Source organism: Lithobates pipiens, unplaced genomic scaffold, assembly GCF_037356315.1.
Source record: "Lithobates pipiens isolate NorthernLeopardFrog02 unplaced genomic scaffold, aLitPip1_a1.2 Scaffold_23, whole genome shotgun sequence".
Lineage (NCBI taxonomy): Eukaryota > Metazoa > Chordata > Amphibia > Anura > Ranidae > Lithobates > Lithobates pipiens.
The window spans coordinates 115,840,204-115,866,262 of NW_027507785.1; the positions used below are offsets into that span (position 1 = coordinate 115,840,204).

Genomic DNA, 26,059 nt, shown 5'->3' on the forward strand with positions numbered 1-26,059 from the left:
ATACTGTCTAAATTGTCCCTAGTGTATGTATGAATGTGAGTTAGGGACCTTAGGATTGTTAGCTCCTTGAGGTTAGGGACTGATGAATATGAAATAATAGTAACACAGTATGAATATGGATGGCATGATGATTTGTTTTGATGTTTGTGATGTATGTTTTAAAGGTGACGGGACATTGCCACAAGGGCAATTCCAGGTAACAAGTCACTGAAACATTTAGAAGCAAGAAAAATATTTTGTCAGTAAAGTGTAAAAATTTATTAAAATTAGAGAGACTAAAATTTTTATTTCTAACTTAAAATCGTGAACAATTTGATCTATATAATTTGGGTAAATATTGACTTAAAATTGTAAAACCATGTGCACTGTGTAGTTATTTTGCACTGTGGTAAATTTAATATGAAAAAACAAACGTAAAAATATTATATTTGCTTATTCTAAAAGAAAAGGTAATCTATATACTGTGAGCTAAAAATCTTTAATTTAAATGCTTACTGGGTGGCTAATAATGTGATCATTGAAGCCACACCCAATACACTTAATAAATTTGATAAAAAATAATTAAAGTAAAATGTTAAAAAGATTAATGACGTAAAGAGCCTTTTACTGATCATTAAAGTTTAAAAACAAGGGAGGTGATTGGGCTGGTCTATTACAAACAACCCAGGGTGCGAATGAGACACGTGATATGTTCTTTCAAAGGATGAGTGAGCAAGTTGCTGCATATTGTCAGAATGCAAATGAGGAAGTGATTGATGGTATCCTTAGAAGTGCTTTGATGAGTGGGTTTAACAAAAAAGTGAGTGCAAGCTAAACCTCAAAATGAAGCTGAACTAGAAGAAAGGGAGTCCTCTTACCTGGGTAGATATTGACAAGAAGGCCAACCAGTGTCTAATAAAGCTTTTGAGAAAATTATGTATGCTGATGTTTCTCTCAAAGGTAATAGCAGTCAAGATGCTTTTGTACCCCTTACTTTTTCTAATTTTCCACATGTTAATTTTGACTGGTGGATTCTGGGGCGGCCAAAACGGTTCTAAAAGCAGAAAATATACCTTCTAGTATACTGAGAGGAAAAATAATTAATGGAATTGGACTGGGAGGAGTTCCATGCCCACTTCAAGAATCCAAACCTGTTAAACTGAAATTAGGAAACCAAACAGAGATCATTACTAGTCTCTTAGTGTCCTCATCTACTCCTGAGAATCTTCTAGGGTCAGAGGTGTTGTCACAAATACAGGCCTGCATTCAATATACACCTGATGGAATTAAAGTAACAACCCCCCTATCTGATGAGGTGTTAAATCAAGCTTCTGCTGCCATACTACTAGCTAAATGTGTAGATACAGCTGACATTCCTGACTTGAGTCAAGTACCTGAAACTCTATGGGCAATTGACAGGTATGATGTTGGATTGTTGAATGTGACACCTGTACATGTCAAACTAAAGGAAGGAGCTCACCTTCCACGTAAGCCCCAGTATCCCCTGAATCCACAACAAATAGAAGGGATACAATTACAACTTGACCGATATCTGGAAAAGGATGTAGTTGCCAAATGTACTTCACCTGCAAATACTCCTCTATTTCCAGTTAAAAAAAAAAAAAAAAAGGGTGAACCAGGATAACCAACTGTATATCGGTTGGTACATGATTTGTTATTGATTTGGCTAATGCATATTTTTCTGTTCCTATTACCATAGAGTGTCAGCATTATTTTGCATTTACTATGGCCGGGCAGCAGTATACCTCTAAACCCAGGAGATTGGGTGGTGGCAAAGAAATATATACGAAAAAGGGCTTGAACCCAGATACGAGGGCCCATTTCAGATGCAACTAGTGACACACACAGCAGTGAAACTCTAATCCAAAGACTCCTGGATACACACTAGCCATTGAAAAAAGGTCACAGAACCTGCAGAATGAAGGTGGTATTACTCTCATGTTGTTTTTACAACACTAATCTCTGCTTTACATGTTGATCAAAATCATTATTTCTCCTTACTTAATGTAACTGCCTTTATGCTAAACAAGACCAACTGCTGGATTTGTGGGGCACAGCTAGAGCATGGTAAGCAAGGCTATCCGCTGACTACAACTCCATTTTACTGGGATAATGAGACTAGTGAGTTTAACATTAATATTAGAGATGTATGTAAAGCCAATTTTTCTATTGAACAGTATAGATTAACACTCCAATATCCAGGTAAAGGGAAATACTGCTATAGGAGAATAGACGAGAGTACATTTGTACCGGGGAGTAATACTACCATCAATTAGTGTGAAATGTAATATTGCCTAAAGGTTAAATACCTCCCAATAATGTTTATTTACATGTTTATGTGTATTAATGGTAATCTTTGTTTCCATAGACTGTTTTTGAAGAAGTTTTCCAATATGCTCAGTATGGTGATGTATAACTGTCGACAAAGAGGAACTTATTAAAAAAAAAAAAAAATCAGTTTTTTTTTTTTTTTTTGAGCTGCTCATTTTTAACCATGGTGAATAATAGTTTTTTTTTATAGTAATGGTATACCATACAAAAAATCCATGTGGTAACATTTAGTTTGACGTCAAACAATTTTTTTTGGGGTATTAGAAAAAGTGCACTGGTAAAATATCTAAGAAAGAAAATGTTAAATATCTTTAATGTTTGTTTTATTTTTAGGAGGAAAATATAATGTGTTTTGTTACTAAAATGTTGATGCTTATTCCTCAGATTAGTTCTATGTCCTGAGTTGATTTATTTAAGGTCTTCAGAACAGGAGACCACAGCCTTCAAAGACAATTCAACATGGAAGTATTGTTCTAAAGTTTTATTTTTTTTATTTTTTTATTTTCATATGTAAACATTTATGGGTTTCACTCCCCCCACTAGCTAAATATTGGTGCAGCCATCTGAGTCTATACTGCCCAGTTTCTTGTTCCTATTTACAGTATGAAGTGTTAAATCTTTTTTTGTTGTGTTATGATCTGATGTATATGAGTTTTGAAATTTTAAGAGTTTCAATGCCCTAGATCACAGGTGTCAAACAAGGCCCACGGGCTGAATCCGGCCCTCCAGGCCATTTCATGTGGCCCTCACACCTTTCCTGCAGCTGCAGGAGAGCTCCAGCCCTCCTCTGGTCCTCCTTCAGACCCTGTACTTTCTGCTTTCGAGCAATGCATGCAGCTTCTTCCCAGCAGTAGCATAAGGAAAAGGGTTGCACTGTGATGTTAGGGAGAGTAGGGGACTCAACTTCTTATGGTGGGGTGGCTCTTGACATCTAATGTAAGGGGAGGGGATGTGTTGGACATCTAATCGTACAGATACAACCGGCCCTTTTGAGGACAATCATAATGCTGATGGGGCCCACGATGAAATTGAGTTTGGCACCCCTGGCCTAGATAATTAAGCATCTCCTGTCTTAGACTACGTTTCCACTATAGTGACCCCCCAAAGTCACATAATTCAGAGACTCTGGAGTGTGACTTTGATTCATCTCCACAGTCTGTAGATCAGAGTCGCATCAAGGTAGCGCAAGAACCTTTTTAAAGTTTCTGCAACTTTAAGTCGCAATAGTGGGAACTGAGCCTTATATAGTTTTTGTATATTATTTTATGATGAAAAGTTTTTATTAAGATTGAATTGAATAATTGCTGCTCTAGTTTAAACTATGATGACAAAAAAAAAAAAAAAGTAATGAATGTATTATTACTACATGTATGTCAGTATTACTACATTGAGTGTTATCAGTAGGTATGCTGGCATTATATAGTAGGTGAGGTTGAGAAGTCCATTAAGTCCAACCTATGTGTGTGATGTATTACTATTAGCATTTAGTTCCAATGCTTTAACTTATAAGGTCTGCGGTTGAGATTAGACCTCCTGTTAATTGAATTAGCTACTTGCCTAGCCAGTACTGCCTTTTCAAGCTGAAGCAGATTGCCTTAGGCTTTCAATAATAATGTCCCAAGCAAGTCTGCCTTTGTGTCTCCAAGTCTATTTTAAGCTAGTTTCCTGTTCGGTGACACCATGCAACTTCACTTATAGATTCCTGTGTGACTGTTTGCAGTTTCATTTCTAGCCGTCTTATGTGTCTTTGTGTATCTGTCCCCAATGTCTGTGTGTGTGTCCAGGCACAAACCTGGGTGAGTAAGAGGGCCGCAACCGGGGAACTGTTTGCAGCACAACCCATCTCTACCATTAAGAGCTCTGGAGAAGACAAGGCAGTTCCTTAGACTCTGCGCCTCGGCCCTTTCAAGGGCCCTCACCATTTTTGCATGTGCGGACATGCTGTGTTCTCCCCAGATAGTACCATTAGGTATCCTTCCGGCCTTAGAACCCTTGTATATCAACTGTATCTTGTGAAACTGACTTCCTGTGAACCCTGAACCCCAGTACTGCACTATACCCCTGTCATTCTTGTAAATCCTGTATTCTGTGCTCTCTTGTCTACGTTCCTGTAGGATCACTGATCCAAGATGTATATGATAGCAGCCCCCCCTCTGAGAAGCCTATTGTTCATGATAAATGTTTCATTGAATTAAGGATAGTCTAGATTAAATGACAGTTGAATAATATTTTATACTGAATGATAATGGCTTACGTTTTTCTTTTTTTCTAGATCGTATTTGCCTCTAGAACATAAATTTACTTCAGCAGTAAAAAACTCAACGGCTTTATGGGCATTTTTGTTAATGATCAAATGTTGGACTAACAATCTGAGTGACGCCATCTTCATAAATTTCCTCCCTGATTTCGTGGCTTTTTGACATCAGCCACAAACAGCATTGATGGAAAAGAGTGCTTTCAAAAGCTTTGTAAATGTCTGAAGAACTTTGATACTTATCATGTCAGCTGTCTAAGAAGAAAATCAAAAACGCAAAAAGATCTGCACACCTACCGGAAGTTTCTTGTCATGAGGACTGCGATAGTCCTGAAGAAAAGAAGATTATGTATGAACATTGTATGCGTTCTTAAGGTGTTGCAGTGGAGTCTTATAGACTAGCTGTCAAAGTTACAGCGGAGGAATCAACAAAAGACTTGGCGTTCTTCATACATTGTTAGATCAACGTGTAATTTTTTATTTTAGTGATTTTTTGTATTTTTACATTTTTGTTTAGCCTTCAAAAAGCAAAATGAGGTTTTTCTGCAGAAGTAAATTGCGTACATAAATTAGGAGGAATATGAACTAGAAAAATATATATTTCAACTAAGATTAGGCAGTTAGAGAGATGTTGGAGCGATTGATAGGAATTGTAGTTGTATCTGCTTTTATTTAAAATGCCATTTGTGTTAGGTTTTATATGTTTTATGAGACTTCGTTTTTTCCATCTTCCCCATTATCTTGACAATTAATATTCACATCTAGTTAGGCCCTACACAGCTTTAACTGTCACCAAAAGAATCTCTACACTGAATAGTCAAGAACCCAACTGTCCAGAACCACTATGTGAATTGTTTGGTTTAGTGCTGTTATCTTATGTTTTGTTAGTTATGTGGTCAATTTTTAATTTGACCAAAAGATGGGATTGAGCGGGTAAATGGAATCGCCATTTATTTATAAACAATTTTGTCATGATTATCAAAAACATGTATTCTGATTAAGCAAGTGTATTTGTTTCAAATACACAGGATGTGTTTTCATAGCTGTCTTGAGAGCTGTGAGGGGTATTTTCCCAGAGAATCTGGAAATGACACCTAGGTGCGAAGTGACCATCCCTTTGTGAATATAAATATAATTACAACTTGATCAGACCTTCAAAGAAGACTCACAAGATCTCCACCCCCCTTTTAGAATTGTATAAATGTTTTAAGGCTCCCAGCCTCAGGTAGAGCAATGACTTCACCATGTACTGTATGTACTGTATATGCTTGCTCCCCTGCCTATGGCTAAAACCATAGGCTTGAATATTAAATACATCTTTTATAATGTGATTCAGCAGTCAACATGTTATTGGAATCCCCGAAACTCTATGGGTTCCCCAGCACTATTGTTCCTACATCCATTATATCTTGCTGCATGCTTGAAAGGGGGCTATTACTGGATCGTTCCAACTCTGTCTCTGTAGAGAGAGTTGTATTTAAGTAAGTCATATTAGAAGCTTCCGACTGACTTTGTAGCTGCGGTTGTTGAAAAAAACCTTAATATCTGTTTTTTGGGCAGGTTGAACTTTTGGGGCAGTTATAGCTGTACCCCCTGTAGACCCCCTTTTTGCTTTTTCTGATTGGGACCCTTTGTGTGGTATAATGCATTCAGTATTATTTATACCCTGGTATTTATGACAATAGTTCTGGATCACACCTTACTCTTGCTCTTCTCTTTGGATTTGCTTTATAACAATGCTGCTGAAGTATATTCCGAGACCAGCCTTTCAGGTTGTCCGGCAGCCCATATCTTTTTTTCCAGGCTGCCTGCAGCTGGCCAGAACCCTCCAGCTAGTCCCCCTCTCATTTGGGTCTGGCGTCCTCCACTAGTGTCTGTGTCCCAGGGAGCGCCGTGCGCCGCTACCATACTCGCTGCCTCTAGGGGTCTCCTGTCCCACTCCAGACTCCGTCAATGTCTCAGGCAGCGTAGGGGTGGTGATTCTGAACACCAGGCTTTGACAGGCCTGGGTACCAGCAAGGGGAGGTCTGCTCTCTGTTCCACCCTGTAGATTAATAAGGCAGGTAAGACATCATCCTCCCTGTGCAGCTTGATCCCTCCGTGTGGCAGCTGGAAACGAGTCTTTTCTGTCATCTGCCATCTGCCCTCTGCCGCTGCTGGATCTTCCGCTGACTTGGACCACTCTCTCAGCTCACCAGGGCCTCTGCATGCTATGGAGGTAAGAGGTCAGTTAGACTGTGTGCCCGGGTTTAGAGGAGCTTCCTCGTTGCGTGGCCATCTTGGTCAGTCTCCCCACCCTCTCCGTGTCGATTCAGTGTGTGTTGTGACCTCCGTAAATGGTTTAGTTATGATGTATGCTTACAATAAAAATAATTTGTTGGAAATGATCTTTACCTTAAATATAAGTCTTGGTTAAATCACCAATTCTGTGCATGGTATAACACGTTTGTCCATGTGCTATTAAAGTAATTGAGCTTACAAAATCTGTTGACTGAGAGAGTGAGGTCGAAATCAGCACCTTGTTGTTTTCACATTCTACTGAGCCACTGATATGCTATTAATCATTTTTAAGGAATTACTCAATTTTGCTACCTTGGTATTTTTGAAGCAACATCCTGTGGTTATTTTCTCATTATCTGTATTATCCATATTAACAATTGAAACGTTGATCCATATTCTTTGTTTTACACCAGTTATATTTTGATATTATTCTACACAGAATTTTAGTAAATAAATATATATATTTTTGCACACTTTTGCATTCCTTTTGTCTTCAGGTTAGCGCGAATAAACAAATTTGAGTTATTTTGTTGAATTAGTGGGAATCTCCTTAATTATAGATCTTTGCTTATTTTCATGAATATAAAATTTGTGGGAATAAGTGGGAATCTCCTTAATTATAGATCTTTGCTTATTTTCATGAATATAAAACTGTTTAATATTTCAGTATAAACATTCTGACAACACATTCTCTTTGCCCGAGGCCCTCCTACAGAAATAAGAAATGCCCATACAACTTTTAATATTCTTAACTGTGACAGAAGTATAGCGTACAATCCTTTACATCACAACCTTTATCTCCACATCTCCTTCAGTCTAGACCCACATATTTTGCACAGTGCATCTTCAACACAATAGCCGCTCCACTCTTCCAAAGTCCTTATTACAGGTTCCCCACAGGTGGGATCTCTAAATGGGCTTGTACAACCAATCCTAAAGGGTTCCCTTTCAGAGGCTACAGGCGTACATATCAATATACCGGGGTAGAATCATGAACAGGTGTGACCAGAACTGCGTTGACTGCAACAGAGGGAACCAAACGCATGTAAAGTGAAATAATGTAGTTTATTAAGGTGAGTGAATATAAATATAAAACACCTCCAATACAACACAGTGCACAACAATCCAACAACCAGACAGAGACACAATCTTAAACGTAGCCAGGCCAAGGTCATGCACGGGAAATCAGCAGATGGGGGCAAGGAGCAAATAGGACAGGGAGAAGGTGAACGGGATCAGGCTGCAGGGCAAGGGTACAGGATAACAGGATCACAGAAGGGACATGTTCAGGAGCAGATTCAGGTACAGAGGATCACAGGTACAGGTCAGGGCTCAAGTACAATACCAATCAAAAAAAAGGCTTCCCCCTGAGTGGTTGGGATTTTAAATGACCATCAACTCCAGACACAAATGGACACAATAATATACAATTTTTATTCATAAATTACGCAATGTACATAATATTACCAGGAAGTGCAAATGGGCTAAACAATGTCCTCCTGGTATATTAATAAATAAACAAACATATATACAGAACAAAATATGATTAAAATAATGCTTGTCCTATATCACCCACACCCGACTCTTTTCCAGTTGCTGATAATTCAGAACCTTCATCAGGGGTGAACAAACTTGATGATATAGCAATCTAGTGAGGTGTAAGTTCGAGGATCAAAATGCCTGCCATTTAGAAAAATATAAGTATGTCTGAAGAGTACTTCAAATACTATCGAGATGTCAACCAAGTACAGGATGTCCTGCAAATTACTTCCAGATCAGTTAGACGGATTATATGGCAAGGGGGGGTTTTGTTTCTATGTGAGACATTAGTTGGAACAAACAATGGCTATCTGGATGTTTCAAGTCCACCTTCATGTGTGTGTCAAGCTGAATTAGCATGTACATGACTTGCACCCAGGGTTGCCTTGTCCCATTCCCAGGAAATAAGCCCAAAAGGAAAACTGGAAGCTGTAGGCCAACCACAAATTACAAACAGCAAAGCAGTCCTCTATGTGCAGCGTATGGATGCCACTCTGCACATAGAGGACTGTTTGCTGTTTGTAATTTGTGGTTGGACTACAGCTTAAAGTTTTCCTTTTGGGCTTATTTCCTGGGAATGGGACAAGGCAACCCTGGGTGCAAGTCATATACATGCTAATTCAGCTTGACACATATAGCTATATAGGGATTGGACCACTTCACCGTTATTTGACCCATTTTCAGTTCTTTTCTTGTTCAAGTACAATACCAAGGCAAGTGTTTGAGTGCTTCCCAGGCATAAGTACACATCTCAAGCAATTAGCCTTAAGTGATAGTGATGGCCGAACGGTTCGCCCGGCGGTCGTTTTGCGGCGAATTTCGTCTGTTCGTGGTCCGCCCGTTCGGCGGACTATTGGCGCCGTTTGCCTGGCGGACTTCCGTGTTTACTGTGTAAAAGAACTTTGACCTATGATGACACATCCATCATGGGGTACAGGGCAGCCAATTGAGACATTACAGCACATGGACACTTGGACATTCCCCCTAACTTATAAATACACCAGATCCGGCAGCCATTTTACATTCTTTCTTCTGTCACTATAGGGAGAGGTTGCTGTGTGGAGCAGGGAGAGATTGCAGTGACCCAAATCGCTAGCTATTTGGTACACAAAAGTTATTTTCAGGACTGGTATAGGTGTTAGGTGTATATAGGTTTGCTGTGCTACTGATTGTTGCAGCAGCCTGAGTGTCTTTTGTCAGTTTAGAGAAAGGGACAGGACGGTGTGTCTGCTGTAGGGACAGTCAGTTTAGTCATTAGCTGTTACTATCAGGTCCACAAAAGTGCTATTCCAGTTATTGTTCCAGTAGCCTCTGTTTTGTCAGTTTATATAGGGACAGGCAGAAAGCAGCGTGTGAGGCAGCGAGGGTCAGTTTAATCAGTAGCTGTTACTATATTAGGTCCACAAAGGTTCTTTTCAGGACTGGTATCAGTGGTATGGTAATAGGCTTGTACACGTATAATATTCTTTCTTCCAAATATAGAAAGAATATTATACTTGACTGCTGCCCTTCTGCTGCAGTCTGCTAATCATTCACAACCTACTTGTTCCACAAAGGTCCTTATAAGGACTGGTAATAACATGGTGTAGGGTGCTATAGTACATAGGGTTGAGTGAGGTACAGTCTGTCATTCTATAAGGACTGGTATAGGTCCACAATACATAGGGTTGAGGTGCACTACTGCTGACCGCTGCCCTATACTGCAGCAGTCCTTCATCGGTATAGGGACTGACATACAGTCTGCTAATCACTCAGACACAACCTACTTGTTCCACAAAGGTCCTTATAAGGACTGGTAAGGTATAGGGTTCTACAGTACATAGGGTTGAGTGAGGTACAATCTGCTATTCTATAAGGACTGGTATAGGTCCACAATACATAGGGTTGAGGTGCACTACTGCTGACCACTGCCCTATACTGCAGCAGTCCTTCCTCGGTATAGGGACTGAGAGTTTTGTCATAAGGTCATTTAAAAAATGACAGGCAGAGGAAGAGGCAGGCCCTTCCGCAGGGGTGGTAGGGGTAGGGCAGGAGCAACAGGCTTGAGCCAAAGTGGGAAGTTGCAGAAGGTGCGTTCAATTACTTTAAAGGACGCACCAGACTTGGTTGAGTGGCTCCCTCAGCCTTACTCTTCTGCACCCTCCTCATCCTCTCGATCTGCACCCTCTTCTTCACTCTCTGCTATGTGCACCCCCAAAGACACTACCACCAACAACACCACCACCACCACATACCTTCCGCTTGAGTCACAGGAATTATTTTCCGATCCATATCAAGACATTTCTGATGCGCAGCCACTCTTGGTATTGGATCAGGAAGAGGAGGTAGCAACAACCGCTACTCAGCAGTCTGACGACAGTACCCAGATCAGCCCAAGGAGGAGGTTGGTCCCCGGTGTTGCTGCCTACTCCGAAATCTCTACTTATAGCGGTGGAGAAGGTGACGTCGACGATGACGTGTCTCGTGATGTCACGTGGGTGCCCACAAGAGAGGAAGAGGAGGGGAGTTCAGAGGGAGATATGGACCAGCAGATAGGGAGGAGAAGCAGGAATAACTTACATTGCACAGGAGGGACAAAGCAGACTGCAAATGTATCAGGAGCGAGTCATCGACCATGTACGGTCACATCTGGTGCTCCCAGGACACCGGCACATGGCTCTGCAGTGTGGGCTTTTTTTAACGTGTCCCCTGCTGACAATAGCGTTGCCATCTGCAAGCTTTGCAGTCAACGCATTAGTCGCGGTAAGCCCAACACTCACCTAGGGACGACCGCCTTAAGAAGGCACATGAGCAGCCATCACCAAGCCGAGTGGGAGCAACGTAACACACAAAGCCACACTCCAGGCTCTCACCATCCAGCCTCGTCTTCTACTTCTCCTTCTCCTCTCTTCTCACAATTGTCCTCCACTCCACCTTCCATCACGCCAAGCTCACGTTTTTCTGCAAAAAGGCAGGCTTCCGTGGGCCCAATGTTCGAGCGTAAAAAAATGATGAAGCCGGATAACCCTCTTGCCCAACGGTTGACGGCTGGCTTGTCAGAACTCATAGCCTGCCAACTACTGCCATATAAACTGGTGGACTCGGAGGCCTTTCGCAAATTTGTGGCCATTGGAACACCACAATGGAAGGTCCCAGGAAGGAAGTATTTCTCAGAGAAGGGCATCCCAGAGCTATATGGCCATGTTCAGCGGCAAGTGAATGTATCTCTGGCACACAGTGTCGGTGCCAAGATACATCTGACCACAGACACGTGGTCTAGCAAACACGGGCAGGGAAGGTATATCACTTTTACTGCCCACTGGGTGAACCTTCTGACGGCCGTCAAGCATGTAACCCGTGGCACCCGTGGCACCCGTGTAGATTTGGTTTTACCGCCACGGATTGCATGCAGGCCTGACTCTTCTTCTCCTCCTCCTCCTACTCCATCCTCCTCCCTCTCCTCCTCGGCTAACTCCTCCTTTTCCGCTGCTAGCGTCTCTTCCACTGCGCCGCCCAAGCTCCCCAGAACCTATTCGACATGCCAGATGAGACGTTGCCATGCCGTGCTGCGTCTGTTGTGCCTGGAAGCCAAGAGCCACACTGGCCCGGCACTCCTTTCAGCTTTGCTTTCACAGGCAGATCAGTGGCTAACACCGCTCAATTTGACAGTTAGTAAAGTGGTGTGTGACAACGGTGCCAATCTGCTTAGCGCATTGAAACAGGGCAAAATCACACACGTGCCATGCATGGCACACGTCTTAAACTTGGTCGTGCAGCGATTCCTTGTCAAATACCCTGGGGTCCAGGACATCTTGTGGCAAGCAAGGAAAATCTCGGCCCATTTCAGAAGATCTTACACGGCCATGGCTCGCCTTGCTGACATTCAGCGGCGACACAATCTGCCGGTCAGACGTCTTATTTGCGATTGCCCGACGCGATGGAACTCAACCTTCTATATGCTTGATAGGCATGGATCTCGGAGGAATTCAACACATGTGACCATGTATATGTCTATAAACAACTTTTTTAATCGAGCACAGAGACCTTCTTTCTTCATTTGGCTCACTTCCTTGTCCAAAAAAAGCACACCGTACTATATGCCCGTACCCTCCTCTTTGAAAAGATTGAGTGGTGTCATATTTCTACTGGGGTTGCTTATTATGAGGGGCTCCCATCATCCCTGTGCTGTGCTGACATCCTCCTGGGGCAGTACCTCTACTGTGCATATTATGAGGGGCTCCCACCATCCCTGTGCTGTGCTGACTTCCTCCTGGGGCTGTACCTCTGCTGTGCATATTTTGAGGTGCTCCCACCATCCCTGTGCTATGCTCATTATGCTCATTATGAGGGGCTCCCATCCCTGTGCTGACTTCCTCCTGGGGCTGCTTATTATGAGGGGCTCCCACCATCCCTGTGCTATGCTGACATCCTCCTGGGGCTGCTTATTATGAGGGGCTCCCACCATCCCTGTGCTATGCTCATTATGAGGGGCTCCCACCATCCCTGTGCTATGCTCATTATGAGGGGCTCCCACCATCCCTGTGCTATGCTCATTATGAGGGGCTCCCACCATCCCTGTGCTATGATCATTATGAGGGGCTCCCACCATCCCTGTGCTATGCTGACTTTCTCCTGGGGCTGCTTACGGTGCAGGTGTCAGTGCTGTATATCCCGGTGCTGATGTCAGTACTCTCTATCACGGTGCTGCTGTCAGTGCTGTATATCACGGTGCTGGTTTTAGTGCTTTATGTCACGCTGCTGATGTCAGTGCTCTCTATCACGGTGCTGTTGTCAGATGACTCTATCACGGTGCAGGTGTCATTGCTGTATGTCACGCTGCTGGTGATCATGCACCCTCTTTGCCTACCCTGACCTTCCCTCTCCTCCATTGCCTTCATGAGCTCCACAGTCCTGAATTGTAACAACAATTTCCCATATAAAAAAAGAATGCTTGTAGTTGTCGATCCCAGATTCACCTCATACATGTGTTATGTCATTGGCCATGTGGTGGGACTATGTTTGCACAGCTATTAATTATTTTGTGGCTGCAAATTTGACCTGTAGGTTTGTGAAGTTCGCCTTCCATTGAAGTCAATGGGGCCCGCCGCGAACGTTCCGGTTCGCGAACTATCGGCCGCGTTCGTGGTCCGCGTTCGCGAAACGTCCCATCGGAAGTTCGTACATCACTATTAAGTGATGCCTGATTGCAGGAGATAATGTCGGCTCCACACTGCCAGGAGACACCTGCTGGTGGACACCTGTACTGCAGTCCAAAGATCAGACTGTCCCACTAGCAGGTGAAAACTTTCCTGAAAGTTTGAGACTGCCAGGAGACACCCGCTGGTGGACATCAGTACTTCGAGCCAAAGGTCTGACAGCGCCACCAACAGGTACAACCTTTCCCTATTTCCATCACCCTGGCTCTTGGGGGCTTTAGCTTATATAGGATGTGCTAGCTCCACCCACTTCACCCGCCCAGGGGATGGCCCTCACTAAATGGCGAACTAGCCCCTATATATATATATATATATATATATATATAAAAATATATATAAATATATAGGAAATATGTGGCGCTACCAACACTAATCTAAAACTGCAAACAATCAATAAATAAAAATAAATATATCACTGAGTGAAAATAAATAAATAATGGTGCAAATACCACAAAAAAGTGCAAGAAATACCACACTTAGAAAATATCATGTGCAATATACACAAGCAGTGCAAGCAATAAAAGTGCTGAAAATAGTGCAAATAAATTGTATAAATGTAAAAATACAAAAATACAAAAAGTGCAAATACAATGTAAGAGTCCATATATAATAAAATATCTTGATGATCAATGCGGTGCCAACTCCAATGATAAATGGTGACTATAAACAAAGTCCATGCAGTGAAATAATAGTAGCAACTTCAAACGAGTGACAGTCCATCAATAATTCAGTGCTCAGCTTGTGCACCACCCGTTTCCCCCAGTCTCTCACCTCAAACATAGACCATCAATGGCCAGTATAGCGCTGCACATATGTTGATGACATTTCCAACACTTCTCCTCATGCGTCCAGCCAGTTTAGACAAATGATTCATTAGTCATATAGGAGATGGGAAAAAGACAGAGAGGGGGCTCCCATGTGTAGTATGTAAAAATATATATTTATTAAAACTATCCACACTTACATTTAAGTTGAAACAAACGCGGATCAGTATATACACAAACGTCGGGTCTCGGCCGCGACCGGACGTGACGAACGTAACACCTGAGTCCTTCTGACGCGTTGCGTCACAACCTCGTGACTTTATCAAAGGGCAAGGGAGACAGGTGTCAACGGAGCTTATATGTGGTGTGCGCCGCTGTCATGGCAACCGTAAACAGCGAGACCGGAAGTTTGTGTATATACTGATCCGCGTTTGTTTCAACTTAAATGTAAGTGTGGATAGTTAACAGTAGGGGAGTGATTAGAATCTGAACTTCGTCCGAAGTCCACCCAGTTGTGTGACAATAGCAAATGATTATTTGCTATTGTCACACTTATTCTCCTCCCGGCCAAACAGGAAGCGGGTCCTGAGACCTTTTTCCTGATTGGCCAAACGGAGAAGCGATTCCATTGGGCCACAATGAGGAAAGAGGAGGAGGAAGGAGATGTGGAGGCCACTGGAGGAGATGTATGGGACAAGGCAGCCGCCCAGAGGGCTACCCATGGGTAAGTGCAGGGCTCATCGATCGACTGACCAGGGCTGTGCTGGTGACCAGACCGCATGACCCATGGGGGGTGATGGGTTGCGGCGGACCCAATCGACCCACGGTGGGGGAGGGCGTGGGTTTTGGCTGAACCGATCGACTAGGGGGATACCACTGCTTCAAATACAATCCAAAGGTCACTCCTTTGATCTCTAGATGAATACAATGTATCAATAATGTTGTTATATTGTATTTCTGAGTAGCTTCTGAACAGTGTTCTAAATGTCATTTTTTAATAGAACAGCTTTGTCCCATTTATCATTTTGACAACAAAAATATACCAGCAAAGAAGGAAGCAGGGAAACACTGTCCCTCCTGTGTACTCAATGAAAATTCCTTATGGTGCTCATTGCACGTCCAAAGTGGTTAATATACTGTACATAATCTTATGAATGTGTCTTAACTTATTACCATTCCTGTTCCTATGTAGGGATGAGCTTCGTGTTCGAGTCGAACATACATTCGATTCGAACATCGGCTGTTCGCCCGTTCGGCGAATTACGAACGTTATGGGCCGTTCGCGCCAAATTCGTGTGGCGCTCACGGCCCACAATGCACTGCGATGGCGCAGTGCATTGCTGGCTCATGATTGGCCAAGCATGCACTGTGACCCCGCATGCTTGGCCAATCACAGCGCCGGCAGCGAGGGGAGCCATGATTGGCCACAGGCAGGATGCCTGTGGCCAATCATAGCTCAGGCTGTGTAGTACACGCCCCACACTATATAAGGCCGCCAGCGTGGCGGCCTTGTGTAGTGTGTTGGCGTCTGTAGCAGTTAGTGGGTGTTCTGTGTACCTTCAACACAGTATACACCGATCGTTATCGGCCGATTTTTCGTTCTTGCTCTTCTGTAGTGGTTGTTGTCTGCGTGCCCTGACCACAGTATACACCGCTATATTCACCTATATAGCTAGCGATATATCTATCTTTTATAGTAGAGCTTGCAGTCAGTGTTAGGAGATTGTGCGTGCTGTCTGCGTGCTCTGAACCCAGTATACACCACTATATCCACCTATATAGCTAACTATCTTGCTCGTTTTAAATAGAGCTGCCAGTCAGTGTTAGGAGATTGTGCGTGCTGTCTGCGTGCTCTGAGCGCAGTATACACCGCTATATCCACCTATATAGCTAACTATATTGCTCGTTTTAAATAGAGCTTTCAGTCAGCGGTAGGAGATTGTGCGTGCTGTCTTCGTGCTCTGAACGCAGTATACACCGCTATATCCACCTATATAGCTAACTATCTTACTCGTTTTAAAAAGAGCTTGCAGTCAGCGGTAGGAGATTGTGCGTGCTGTCTGCGTGCTCTGAACCCAGTATATACCGCTATATCCACCTATATAGCTAACTATCTTGCTCGTTTTAAATAGAGCTTGCAGTCAGCGGTAGGAGATTGTGCGTGCTGTCTGCGTGCTCTGAACCCAGTATACACCACTATTCCACCTATATAGCTAACTATCTTGCTCGTTTTAAATAGAGCTTGCAGTCAGCGGTAGGAGATTGTGCGTGCTGTCTGCGCGCTGTGAACCCAGTATACACCGCTATATCCACCTACATAGCTCTTCTCTATTTGAGCCATCTGCCATCTGCAGGAGTTAGTGGAAGTTGTGTGTGCCTCCAGCACAATATACACTACCCAATTGCTGGTTTTCCCAACTCCCTTCAGGCCATTACCATGTCTGGAAGGCCAGCAAGGAGAGGCAGACAGGCGCGAGCCGATAAAAGAGGGCAAGCAGTGTCTAGAGACAACAGTGCTGGTCGTGGACGCGGTGCATCGTCATCATCAGCACGTGGCCATGGGACACGCTTGTCCTTCTTTTCGGCAGCTGGACATGTTGAGCCGCAACATGCCAACAACTTGGTAGAGTGGATGATTAAGCCCTCTTCATCCTCCTCATCCTCTCTCACCCAGTCTCAGGGTACTAGTAAAGCAGCTGCCAACGCATCGTCTTCCCTCCTCTCAATGTCATCATCAGTGACTCCTTCCCTAGACCCACCACGTCCTCCTGAGGAGTCTCCTGAACTCTTTGAGCACAGTGTTGGGTACATGCTCCAGGAGGATGCCCAGTGTTTTGTAGGCTCTGATGATGATACTCAGCTAAAGGAAGGCAGTAGCGTGAATGCAGAGAGAGGGGATGCTCAGGAAGGACAGCAATCTGGCAGTCATGTTCCACAAACTGCAGCATACTGCCAGGTTTGCTCCAGCGATGAAGAGGGAGGGGATGATGAGGGCACTGACTCCATGTGGGTGCCTGGTAGGAGAGAGGAGGAGGAGGAGGAGGCACATGTCCAACGAGGCAGGATGCCCTCCGGGGGCCAGCTTAGGGGCAGCACACTGACTGAATCACACCGCAGAGCTCCGCCTGTGCAGGGCACTGCCTCTGCGCGTTATTCTAAAAGTTCTTTGGTGTGGGCCTTTTTTGAGACGAGTGCATCAGATCGCACCGCTGCTATTTGCAACATATGTCTCAAGCGTATCTCACGTGGCCAAAACATCAGCCGCTTGGGCACCACATGCTTGACCAGACATATGTTGACCTGCCATGCAGCTCGTTGGCAAGCGTACCTCAAAGACCCACACCAAAGAACAAAGCGGACCTCTCCTTGCTCCTCATCAGCTGGGATCTCCAACCCCACTAGACCTTCAGTCCTCTCTGAAACCTGCTCTGAGAGGAATGAAGGTGTAGAATTAGGTGTGTCACAGCCAAGTGCTTCCGGGCACTCTGCTAGCAGAACACCCACGTCCGATTATACCAGGCAAATGTCCCTGCCCCAGCTGCTGGACCGGTGAAAGAAGTTCACTCCCAGCCATCCACATGCCCAGCGGTTGAATGCTAGCTTGGCTAATTTGCTAGCACTTCAACGGCTGCCTTTTCAGTTGGTAGACTTGGCTCCCTTCCGTGAGTTTGTACAATGTGCGGTTCCTCAGTGGCAGGTCCCCAAACGCCACTTTTTCTCACGGAAAGGCGATTCCGGCTCTCTACCGGCATGTGGAAGGCAATGTCCTTGCCTCGCTGGACAGGGCTGTCAGCGGTAAGGTGCATATTGCCGCTGACTCATGGTCCAGCAGGGATGGACAGGGACATTACCTGTCTTTCACGGCCCATTGGGTCACTCTTCTGGCAGCTGGGAAGGATGCAGGACAAGGTGCAGTAGTGTTGGAGGTTGTTCCGCCACCACGCCTCCAAAATGCTACTATTGGTTGTGACACACCTCTCTCCTCCACCCCCCTCCTCTTCTTCTTCCTCCATGGCCTCTTCCAGTGCTCTGTCCTCAGAACCAGTGGTGCTCCGTAGGCGTTCCAGGGGCTACGCAAGTACGCAGGCAAAACGATGCCATGCCGTGCTTGCGCTGGTTTGTTTGGAGGACAGGAGCCAAACTGGGGCGGATGTTTTGTCAGTTCTGCAGGGGCAGGCCGAGAGGTGGTTGACACCATGCCAGCTTAAGCCAGGAATGGTGGTTTGCGACAATGGCACCAATCTCCTCTCCGCCCTCCAACAGGGACAACTGACCCATGTGCCCTGTGTGGCTCACGTCCTTAACCTGGTGGTGCAGCGGTTCTTGGGCAGGTACCCGGGCTTACAGGATGTCCTGAAGCAGGCCAGGAAAGTCTGTGTGTATTTCCGCCAATCATTTAATGCCTGTGCTCGGCTGGCTGAGCTTCAAAAGGAGTTGAACCTGCCCAAGAACCGCCTTATATGTGACATGCCCACCAGGTGGAACTCAACGTTGGCCATGCTGCAGCGGCTGCACATGCAGCAGAGGGCCATCAATGAGTACCTGTGCGACTACGGCACCAGGACAGGGTCAGGGGAGCTCGTTTTTTTCTCACCACGCAAGTGGGGCATGATCAGGGATGCATGCACTGTCCTGTCACCGTTTGAGGAGGCCACAAGGATGGTGAGCAGTGACAGTGCATGCATCAGTGACACTGTACCTCTTGTCCACCTCTTGGAGCATACGCTGCATGGAATAATGGACAGGGCACTTGAGGCAGAACAGAGGCAGGAAGAGGAGGACTTCCTTGCCCCTCAAGGCCCCCTTTATCCAGACAGTGTTCCTGTTGTGCCACCCATCACACAGGAAGAGGATGAGGAGGAGGAGGATAATTGTGTCAGCATGGAGGTGGAGGCTGGCACTCAGCATCAGCAGCAGCAGCAGCAGTCTTGTAGGGATGATTTACAGTCCCAAGAAACACGTGGACATGTACGTGGCTGAGAGGAGGTAGCTGCGTATCATGTTGTCCTTAGTGACCCAGAGGACTCCGGACTGAAATCCTCAGCTAACCTACGCTGCATGGCCTCCCTGATCCTGCAAAGCCTGCGGAAGAATCCTCGTATTCTTCGGATCAAGGAGAGGGACCATTACTGGCTGGCCACTCTCCTTGATCCACGGTACAAGGGTAAGGTTGCCGACCTTATCTTGCCATCGCAGAGGGAGCAGAGGATGAGACATCTCCGGGAGGCCTTGCAGAAAGGTCTGTGCAACGCGTTCCCAGAGACTGGGAGGTTACAAACTCCTGGTCCTGGACAACGTATTGCTGAGGCATCGGTCAGAAGGAGTGGTGGAGAAGGTGGCCGTCTGACTGATGCTTTCAGACAATTTTTTAGTCCGCAGCCCCAAGGTATGATCGGTTCCAGCAACCATCGCCAGCGTCTGATTTACATGGTGCAGGAATACCTAGGGGCAAGGTCAGACACCTTTCCCACCGAAAATCCTCTGGCTCCTCTGGCACATCCCTTCAAGACTTCCTATGCTGATGCTGAGTGACTGTCCTGTTATGTTGATTGTCTATCCTCTTCCTCCTCCGCTGATATGTTGGAAGAACATTTCTGTTTCTGGGTGATGTTATCAGCCCAATTTTTCTGCCCCTGTTTAACAGGGGCGTTTAATTACAATTTTTTAAGGAATGCTTTGCAGCAGGGCTAATTCCTGCACTAAAACTAGAGTATATGGGAGAGGTTGCAGTGTCGTGGCACCAGCACCAGTGCCTAAGGCCCAATTTTTCTGCCCCTGTTTAACAGAGACATGTAATTACAATTCTTGATGTAATATTTCACAGGAGGGCCCCTTCCTGTGCCCACCCAGAGTAACTGTGAGGACTTATAGTGTTGTGGCACCAGCACCACAACCACCAAAGGTCAATTTTTCTACCACTTTTCAACAATGGCATGTAATTACAATTCTTGATATAATCGTTCACAGCAGGGCGCTCCAGCGCCCACCAAGAGTCACTTTGAGGGCTTACAATGCTGTGGCGAAACCAACACCTTGTTCCGCCATTTCTGCAGAGCATATAGGGCAGGCCCCTACTTTCAAACATCCAACTTACAAACATCTCCTACTTGCAAACGGAAGGAGACAACAGCAAGTGAGATGAAAAAAGACAGACGGCAAAACAAATTATACAGGGGTGATAACCCTTCCCTATGTTTTCCAAAATGCTTAAAAATAGTTTTTTTGACTGGAGCTACACTTTAAAAATTTACCAGTTGAAAATTACAAACAGATTCAACTTATAACAACAAATCTACACAGTCCCTGTCTTGTTTGCACCGCCTGTATACTGCTGTTCTGAGTATATAGGGCCTGGGGGCCACACGTATTTCCTTTTTTTAATATGGGTACGGGGTTCCCCTTAATATGCGTACAAGACCCAAAGGGGCTGGTAATGGGCAGGGAGGGCTACCCATGCCATTTTTCTCAATGATTTTCAACCATATTGCAGGAACCAGATATAACATTAAAACCGCAAGCAGTTTTAAATGACGTTATTTCCGTTAAATGTCATTTTGTGCAGGGACTGTTCTAAACACGGGAAACACGTGGCACTTCACAGGCATACTACAGACACCCCGTAGGCACGATATTTAAAGGAATATGTCACTTTTTTTTTCACTTTAATCGTCATTAAAATCAGTGCTCCCGCCAAAACGGACGTTTTTGAAACTTTTTTTTGCATTGACCCATGTCCCCTGGGGCAGGAGCCAGGTCCCCAAACCCTTTTTAGGACAGGATCTTGCATATTAGCCGTTAAAATTAGCACTTTTAATTTCGAACGTTCGAGTCCCATAGACTTCAATGTGGTTCTAACATTCATACGAATTTGGGGTCCGTTCGAAAGTTCTTGTGCGAACCGAACGGGGGGTGTTCGGCTCATCCCTATTCCTATGTATGATTTGCAATTACGGTAAATCAGTATAATGGAACAGCTATATTTTCTTAGGCTTTGCATAGGAGCACTACACAGTATTTGTCATTTGATGATCCTTACTTTACTGCAAGTCAGCCAAACATGGTCTGTCTAAGGCCTCATTCACACGGATGTACCTATGTGTACATCCATGCAAATGGTGCCTTTTCGCTCACATGGGGTACATGGGTATTCCCTACATTTGCACACAGGTAGTCCCACTCAAGTCTATTGGGGTGTAGGGGCTGTACAGGCACAGCCGCTGGTCCCAATCTGACAGGTTTGCAGATGCAGATGCATGTCCCTGAACGCAGACAGTGTGTGTCCAGGGACACGCACCCGCAACTGCATTGCTGTCATATAGGGACCAGCAGGGTCCATACAGCCTCTGCATCCAAATAGACATAAATGCAGGGCTGGTGCAAGGATTTTTTACACCCTAGGCGAAACCTTATTTTTGTAACCCCCCCCCCTGCCTCCACCCCGACTCCACCCCCTTTGCCTTGCCCATATATACCCCACCCTTTTAATGAAGGACCCATCAAATGCAGCCCCAACAGCACCCATCAAATGCAACCTACCAGCGCCCATCAATGCAGCCTACCAGTGCCCATCAATGAATGTTTGCTTGCTTCCATTCATTCAGGAGACACAACACACCGACACAGTTCTCTGCCACCACTGCGCCTCTGCCACTATGTGGGAGTGGAGTAGTTGTTAGCTGCTAATGCTGAGACTTAGTTTCTTGCTGCAGAGAGAAGAGAGTAGGAACACCAGTGGCCGGACACCCTAGGCAGCCGTGCGCCCTAGGCAGCTGTGCGCCCTAGGTGGCTGGCTAGCTTGCCTAGTGGTAGCATCAGCCCTGCATAAATGGACCTGCCTGCATGTGAATGCAAGGAACACCTGGGCATCCTGGGCGGGCAAAGATGGCCCTTTGCATTAGTACACATAGATATACCCATGTGCATGAGGCTTTAGACCAGTGATGGCGAACCTTGGCACCCCAGATGTTTTGGAACTACATTTCCCATGATGCTCATGCACTCTGCAGTGTAGTTGAGCATCACGGGAAATGTAGTTCCAAAACATCTGGAGTGCTAAGGTTCGCCATCACTGCTTTAGACAGACCATGTTTGGCTGACTTGTAGTAAAATAAGGATGAGCAATGGAGAAATATTGAGTAGCACTCCTATCAGAGCCTAATCAGCATATGTAGTTGTTCCATTATACAGATAATATTGCAACCTATACATTGATAAAGATACATCCGTGTGAACAAGGCCTAAATGACAAGAATTTCTCTGCACTCTCTAATGATGCAAAACATCTACAATGCAATTGATAGTAAGAGACCAAATATTTTAGAGGGGCTAGGATTATGAACAGCACTTTTTCATCCATTGCAAGCAAGACACTATAAAAGATGCAGCATACTTGTGTAATGGTATTTTGAGTTTGGTACCTTTACCAGTTTCCTTTTATGACTTTGAATGAAGCTCTGTTTCAGCCAATGTGTCCATGGGCATGTGCACGGTTCATTCAATTCATACTTTACAGCAGCGTTGAGGGGGCATTGAAAAAATGCCCCAAAATGCCCCACACCTGCGTTCAGAGAGCTTAGTAGCATAATTTGAGCATATAAACGTGTAAATACGTATATGTGTAAATTCATTCTAATGGCTAGAATAAATTAATAGTGTAGCCAATAGAATGGGTTTACGTGCGCGCACGCTTCTAAAGCTGCATTCACACCTGAGCGTTTTGCAGCCTGAAGCTCAAAAAGGCTGGAGGAGAAAAAAAAATCAATGTTTCTCTATGGAGATGGTTCACATCTCCACTCCATGTTGCCTGAAGCCAAATGCCTGAAGCTCAAAAAAGTTCTGGAGCTTTTTTTATCACTCAAAATGGTCAGATTAGGGCATTTGTGGCGTGTTTCTAATCTCATAGAAATGACTGGAAACGCTCCATTTGCGTATTTTTATGCATTTTGTCACAAGTTTTTGTGTAATTTTCTGCTCAAATTGAAAATTAAATAAAATAGTAATAATATATGAACAAATAAATGTAAAATAAATACACAAATATCTAAAAATCATCATAAATAAGTAAAATAAATACATTAATAAATAATAATTAACCCCTAACCTTAAACAATATTAGCACATTATTATTAATAATAATAATAATAATAATACAATAAGCATAAACACCCAAACTTGAACAAACAAAAAACAATATTAATAATAATAATAATATAATAATAATAATAATAATAATAATAATAATAATAATAATAATCATACTACATTTTTAATCAGGATTAGGGTGTTTAATTATTTATTTATTTTTATTTTTTTTAAGGGGTAAGGGTTAAAGTTAAGGGTTAATTATTTATTTATTGTTATTTAGTATCAATTTATTGAATTTGTTTATTTATTTGTATGATTTTTATCTATTTTACCTTTATTTATTAAATTATTATTATTCATATAATAATAAATAAAATAAAACAAAAATAAATAAAATAATAATAAATAACCCTAACCCCAACTCCTAATACTAACTTTAACCTAAACGGAACTCGACCCCCTTACCCTAAGGAAAAAACATTAGAAAAAAGGAATAATAATAATAAAAGAAGAAATGAAAGCTAATGGAAAAGCAAAAACATATGAAATACCTAGCAACAAATGATGCAGCAGATAATAGTTTTCTCTATTTAATAAAAAAAATGCCAAATCCCAAAAACGCTACATACAAACACGCAAGTTGTGCAAAAGCGAATGAAAAAACGCAGAAAACGCACTCTGAGACGCTACGCTCAGGTGTGAATGCAGCCTAAAGACCTGTACACACAGTCGGACCTTCTGACGGAAAATGTGCGATCAGATCTTGTTGTCAGAAAATCCGATCATGTGTGGGCTCCATCTGACTTTTTCCATCGGAATTTCTGATACACAAAGTTTGAGAGCAGGATCTAAAATTTTCCGACAACAAAAGCCAATCGTTTCAATTCCAATCGTGTGTAGACAATTCTGACGGACAAAGTGCCACACATGCTCAGAATAAATTGTTAGACGAAAGCTATTGGACTCTTTATAGTCCCGTCGTACGTGTTCTACGTCACCGAGTTCTGAGCGATCGGATTTTCTGACAACTTTGTGAGACCGTGTGTATGCAAGACAAGTTTGAGCCAACATCCGTCTGAAAAAATCAGATGGATTTTGTTGTCGGAATGTTCGACCGTGTGTATGGGGCATAAAAGTGATTAAAAGTGAGCCAAAACAAACATTTTGTTACACTGTTTTTTTTGCCAGCTCCTGGCAGAAAGATCCAGCATAGATGACAATATTTTAATGTGTCCATGTGCAAGGAGCCATAGAGAGTGATCTGTGAAATGAACTCACCTGTCTCGCCGTTCTTCATTATGAGTTGGACCTCTCTCTCCACACTGGCAGAAGGCTGCTGCGACAACACCAAATATCTTGCTGTATCTCTGCTCTCCATTGCAAGTGCTCTCTGTCCTGGTCGCTTCTCTTATATTGTTTTAGTAATAATTAAGTTACTATTCACTTGCAAGTTCTCCATCCATTGAGGTCTTCAAGCTTTTACTGCTTTTTATATGCTGACCAGCTATTTCTCTGACTTGGCTTTTCATTATTAATATATCTGTCCAACATGCCCAGTTTTCCTTGTATCAGTTTTCAGTTCTTGCCCTTTACTCATCCATCAGATGGTCTTCATCTCACCATACAATATGGTCCTTCTCCTCCGGTCTTTGCCTTTAATTTCAACCTACCTGCACCAATTATCTTCCAAATCCCATACTCCGCAGGAAATTATCTTCTCTAAGGTCTGACAAAATATGAGCACGCAAACTTACTGGAAGAAGTCTGTTCCTAGCAACAGGAAGGGGACAGTCAGACCGTGGTCAGTATTTTGTTAGCAGAAGTCGCACTTCCTAACACTGCCTGCTATCACCTACAAAAATATATAAAGAATTCATACAAGAGACAACAGCAACAATGCGCTACAGAATTCGCCCGCTGCTTCCTGTTTATCCATTCTCTGTGGTTTTATTGAGAAAGCTTTTTATCTTTCTGAGTCTTTTAACCCTTTCTTTTTCTTTTTTCTTTTTCTTTTTTGTATCTCATTTTATATCCACCCCCCACCCAATACTGCAAGTTCCTCTTTCTGAAACCGCAAGTTCTCTGAAACCAATTTGCTGTTTTATTTATTAAACCTGAGGCAGGATCTCCTTGCACGTCAGTCATTTCTGTAAAAGATAAAAAAAAAAAAAAAAAAAAAAAAAAAGGTTGGGCAATGCAGAGGCAGGAAGGAGTTAACCACAAACAGAGGTACAATACATACCACACTATACAACCATTTTTAAGGTACTTTTATTAGGTGGGGGCTCATAATGCTGTGATAACATTGTGGGCTCAGAATGGATTAAAGAGCTTTATCTTTTTTTGTTTCAGCAGGTCTCCTAAAACAAATGTAAGTCATCTCTTGACCATTTTCTTAGTACCTTTTCCTTCCTTAAAATGTCACGCAAACACTACAAATGTTACACAGCAGCACCAGAAGCCAGGTGAAACAAATATGTTTTTTTTTAATGTATAAACTACAGTCAGCACTCAAAAATTTGATTTGCCAAGTAAGTATTGCATATACATTTTTTATATTTCTTTTTTTTTCCAGACAATGGGTGTCACTTAGTTCCTATTATTATGTTTGT

At 43.6% G+C, this 26,059-nt stretch overlaps 1 protein-coding gene across 1 annotated transcript in view; it reads right to left on the minus strand.

The window, feature by feature from the left end:
- The window catches only part of CYTH4 (cytohesin 4), a 156,786-nt gene extending 131,480 nt beyond the window's left edge, over nt 1-25,306 (minus strand). The window contains exon 1 of the mRNA XM_077452243.1: nt 24,726-25,306. Within this exon, the coding sequence (XP_077308369.1) occupies nt 24,726-24,825 (100 nt within the window). The 5' untranslated portion in view covers nt 24,826-25,306. The remainder of the gene's footprint in view (nt 1-24,725) is intronic.
- Between the last annotated feature and the right edge of the window lie 753 nt (nt 25,307-26,059).